This window comes from Zingiber officinale, chromosome 10B (assembly GCF_018446385.1).
Source record: "Zingiber officinale cultivar Zhangliang chromosome 10B, Zo_v1.1, whole genome shotgun sequence".
In the NCBI taxonomy this organism is placed as follows: Eukaryota; Viridiplantae; Streptophyta; class Magnoliopsida; order Zingiberales; family Zingiberaceae; genus Zingiber; species Zingiber officinale.
Genome location: NC_056005.1, coordinates 75,841,795 through 75,845,961, shown reverse-complemented (window position 1 = coordinate 75,845,961; position 4,167 = coordinate 75,841,795). Strand labels below are relative to the sequence as shown.

The 4,167-nt window shown below is 41.2% G+C and overlaps 1 protein-coding gene across 1 annotated transcript; it reads right to left on the bottom strand.

Annotated features, from left to right (window-relative positions):
• Positions 1-1,059: 1,059 nt before the first annotated feature.
• Positions 1,060-3,454, bottom strand: LOC122028526 (lysine histidine transporter 1-like). Its single transcript, XM_042587367.1, has 8 exons — positions 3,304-3,454; positions 2,819-2,970; positions 2,360-2,743; positions 1,861-2,254; positions 1,661-1,766; positions 1,464-1,555; positions 1,319-1,387; positions 1,060-1,209 (listed from the first exon to the last, which is right to left on the bottom strand). The coding sequence occupies exons 1-8, from the start codon at positions 3,355-3,357 to the stop codon at positions 1,105-1,107; spliced, it is 1,356 nt and encodes a 451-aa protein (XP_042443301.1). The 5' UTR covers positions 3,358-3,454; the 3' UTR covers positions 1,060-1,104.
• Positions 3,455-4,167: the final 713 nt, after the last annotated feature.

Below are 4,167 nucleotides of genomic sequence, written 5' to 3'. Positions count from 1 at the left end.
GTAGTGTTGTGCGATATAACTTTTCTTTATATATGATTTGGTTACCTTTCTAACTATCCAAAAAAGAAATAGACAAAAAAAATAAAAGAAAATTTATCATAGACTCCCACCATAGATTGAGAGATGAGTTGGACACTTAGGCTCATTACTTTTAATTATAAATGGGGAGGGATTGGAATTCAAAACGGGAAAAAAAATCATCCCCACAGTCATGCGAAGTGCTTCCTTGGGTTTGTCGTATGTGGCAACTAGTAGCATGTGGCCATACGAGACGCCTTCACATGCGGGTGTGGGGCTGCCTCCTGTGGTTGCACGAAGTCTGTTGTCCGCCATCAGTAGTCGCACGGACATTGTTGGCAGCCATACGAGATGATCTCACATCAGGGGCTGTTGCTCGCAGCCAAGTGTCGAACCACGTATTACCCTACTCAGGCTTTAGCCCGGGGGATTGACAACGTTGATTAGAGGAGATGCAATTTGGATTTGTGATGAGAGAAAGGAAGAACGTGTAAAAGAGAGGAAGGTAGCACGGAAGACATTTTTTATCAGCCTGCTCGGGATTAACCTGGGGCTATAAATTTTTTTGACTCCGCCATCACCCGTGGTCGTGCGAGGTGTGTTCACAATTGTGAATGTACCACGAGTAGAGAAAAATTAGACTATTACTCTTGCGAGGAGAAGAAGAGATGAGAAAGTTACTTTCTATCCCATTTGACCTGATAAAAAATATATTAAAAATAAATTTACAAACAGATTCTTAGATCTGCCTGTCTATTAATTAAAGAATATAATTTATTTCTTTTTAAAAAGTAAATAAGAAAAATTTTCAGGATGTTTTTTTTATAATTTTTATTGTCATCCTCCTAAATAAACCGTGATTTATATTTAAGAGTAAAAGGTTGCACCATAAGTAATATCATTCATTGTACAACAAGTCGCACTCCAGACACTTGAATGTTGTATACAACCTTTGCGCTCGATCAATAATTTAATCAATTGCCCATTTGTTGACCCAACTATGTACCTCTTACGTTTTCCTTGGTATTTAATTTGGCTTGCTATGAATCCCCACCCAACTCGTTCCCAAGTCAACACCGGCCTTTCTCATTGGTAGAACTTGTATTGCTTGTCTATTATGTTTCCGATGATGTCTCGCAATGCACCAATAGGAGCCAAGATCATCAGCAGGACCCCAAGAATTATACAGATCTAAGAAAGGGGAAAACCAAAAAAAGCCAAACAAATTAATATTCATATTCAGGTTCGTTAATTCTGACAGAGATGATATGCAAGGAAGAGATGTTCTTGACTTGCTTACCCAATTAGTGATCCAAGATAAGCTAAACCTTCTGGGTTTGTAAATAGCAAGCCACATGATGCAAGGAAGCTGGAATCATAATGGCAATATCAAATGGTTTGTTACAATGTGGTGGTAATGTAAGGTAAGTGTGTGGAGCACTCACGAAGTATGTGGTCGGGGCGAACGCGAATCCACCGAAGAAAGAGAGTAGTCCGCCGAAGAAGGGGAAGGTTATGCCGACGAACATGGTGAATGCTGCATGGTAGTTCACAGTCCAAGGAATTTAGTTCTCTGCTCCACGATTTACTGAATCGAATCGTTAAAGTGCGATTGAGGAAATTAATGGAGGGAGAGGCTTACCAACATAAGCACTTCGTGTTATCAGGCGAAGAGTTAGACCAGGAGGAAAGCGAAGCCTTTTGACCAGCACCGTCTCCATCATGTCGAACACAGGCATCGCGTAGATCTGCAGAATCGAGGATAATTAATTTGGAATGATGATCGATTATATATATATATATATATATATCATATATATATATATATGTGGATCGGATCACCTGGTAGCTTCCGATCACGTGAACGACGACCATCATGTTGGCCATGGCAATTAGCCAGTGCGGTCTGCTTAGAGAGACCAGGATGTTGTCCTCGACTCCGTTGCCGAAGGCCCAGTAGCCGACGAAAGCCACGGGGAAGTAGCAGAGGGCGACGACGATGTAGGCGACGATCACGCCCTTCCACATCGGCTTCTTGGAAGGCTTCTCGGGAGTGGAAGGAATGGTGGCTTGGATTTCCAGCACCACGTTGTGGCCGGCGTACGCGAAGGCCACATCTCCCAGCGCCGCCAGGAACCTCATCACAGTCCTTTCTTGTGTATCAGATTTGTAACCGTATTCCACATGCTCCTGCTTCCCCTTGTCCACCGAAGCCACCCATGCAATGGTAGAATAACTAGAATGGATCGAGCAAGGAATTAGTAGTCACTCCTTTTGTTTTTTGATCGATCGATCGATCGATCGATCGATCGACCGTGAAGTAATTTTATCGAGTACGTACCTGAAAGACATAACAGCGGCGGCCAGAGATATCCCGGAAATAGAGTTGAAGTTGGGAAGCTGCGAGAGGACAAAGTGCACAGAGGCGAAGATCATGATGAAAAAGGTGAGCTTGATCTGCTTGCAGTCAGAGCAGACGACGTCGTGGAACTTCTTGAGGGATCTGCCGCCGGTGACCATGTAGACGATGCAGACGCCGACTTCCACAATCAGCTGCTGGGGAACGACGATGTAAAGGCCTAGCTTCTCGCCGAAAGCATATTGTCCCAACTCGTGGTACCGATCGAATCGCTTCCCGGGAACCATTTCGTGCATCTCCACCATTTGCCACAGGGTGTACAGGGTCACGATCCATGATATGACCATCACGGCGATCCCAGGCCCCCTGCGATATGATCCTCAATTTGAGAAGAAAACAAGTAGGAAAAATTAAAAAATCAATCATCAGCTGCGTTTGTACCATCCGAGTTCGGACATGGCGTAAGGCAAACTGAGGACGCCAGCTCCGACCATGGCAGTGACATTGTGGAAGGCGGAGTACCACCACTTGGCGTTGCGGGAGGATGTGATGGGAAGCCAGTCGTCGATCGCCTTCTCCTTCTCCTTCTCGCTCTGCCATTGACCAGAAACCATTTGATTTATGAAACCAATCTCTGAATCTCAGCTCCCAATTCAACAACAGATTAATTATATTTATTCGATCTTAAACAAACGTAACTAAAAATTTGTTTTATATTCTCGAAAATTGATGTCTATCCTTTTGACACCGAGCTAGATAAACCTAATGATAATTAAAATTAGTAATTGCGTCTGCAAATCCTTCTCTGCCAATGAATTCAAGTGTTCTTGATGTAAATAAAACTGATATTACTGAGCATACTGTAAGATGCGAAGGAAGCTACTGTACTGATAAATTTACAAAGTAGAAATATAGACTCCTGATACCTGATTTTGTCTACTGTCGTAGTTCTCAGGGGGTGATTGACCTTGAGTTCCCATGCTGAGCCTTTTCTATCTTCTTCCTGGAAGGAAAGATTTCCCAAAGGAAAAGGATGACTACCTGTACTCCGGAGACACAGCAATATGCATGGAAAGAATGAAGAGGAGAGGGATATGCATTAGAGGAAGAGGAAGGGATGCATTAAATAAACTTTTCTGGTAGGTTTCTCCGAGAAGTTCAGAAGAAACAGCTTGACATTCAACATTCTGTGAAATTTGATAGGTTTGACTTAAACAAGTCTATAAGGACTAATTGCCATGGATCTCAAGGTAAGCAACAAAAAAGTCGAGGATGAAAAACTATTGACATAGGAACAAATAGAATGATCTACCATCTACCACCTCAACATGGAAGACCTTAGAGGAAGAAGAACCAATATCAAAGTTGAGTAGTTATGAAAGTATTTTACACTCCGTTGAATTTTACAACTTTAATAATTTAAGGTATAACTAAAAATAAAGGTTGTATAATATGTTTTGAATGCAACGAAAGAACATTATAAAATTCAATTTCTACTTGCAAACAAGTAAAAAAAGAAAAGGAAATATCAATTTCTATTTGCAAAAAAGTAAAAAAAGAAAAGGAAATACCAAATGTAAGAAGAAAAGGACGGAACTTAGAAACTGATACCTCTTCGAGCACCCAATGGAAGATCCAAGGAAAAAAAAAAGATTTTTGAGAGCTAGGAATGCCCACAAAAGGGAACAAGATTTAATTTGTATAAATTGATGTGTTATTTTTCTAGTTAATTGGGAAAATCTCATAAGTTAATAAACACTTATATAACAAAATAGGAAAGTTAAAAATAA

Bases quoted from the DNA above. Each gene is read 5' to 3' on its own strand.
- LOC122028526 (XM_042587367.1), bottom strand. From the start codon at position 3,357: ATGGGAACTCAAGGTCAATCACCCCCTGAGAACTACGACAGTAGACAA. The intron at 2,744-2,818 runs GTACAAACGCAG...ATCATATCGCAG, and splicing joins GCCATGTCCGAACTCGGATG to GGGGCCTGGGATCGCCGTGA. The intron at 1,767-1,860 runs GTGATCCGATCC...TCGATTCTGCAG, and splicing joins ACGTGATCGGAAGCTACCAG to ATCTACGCGATGCCTGTGTT.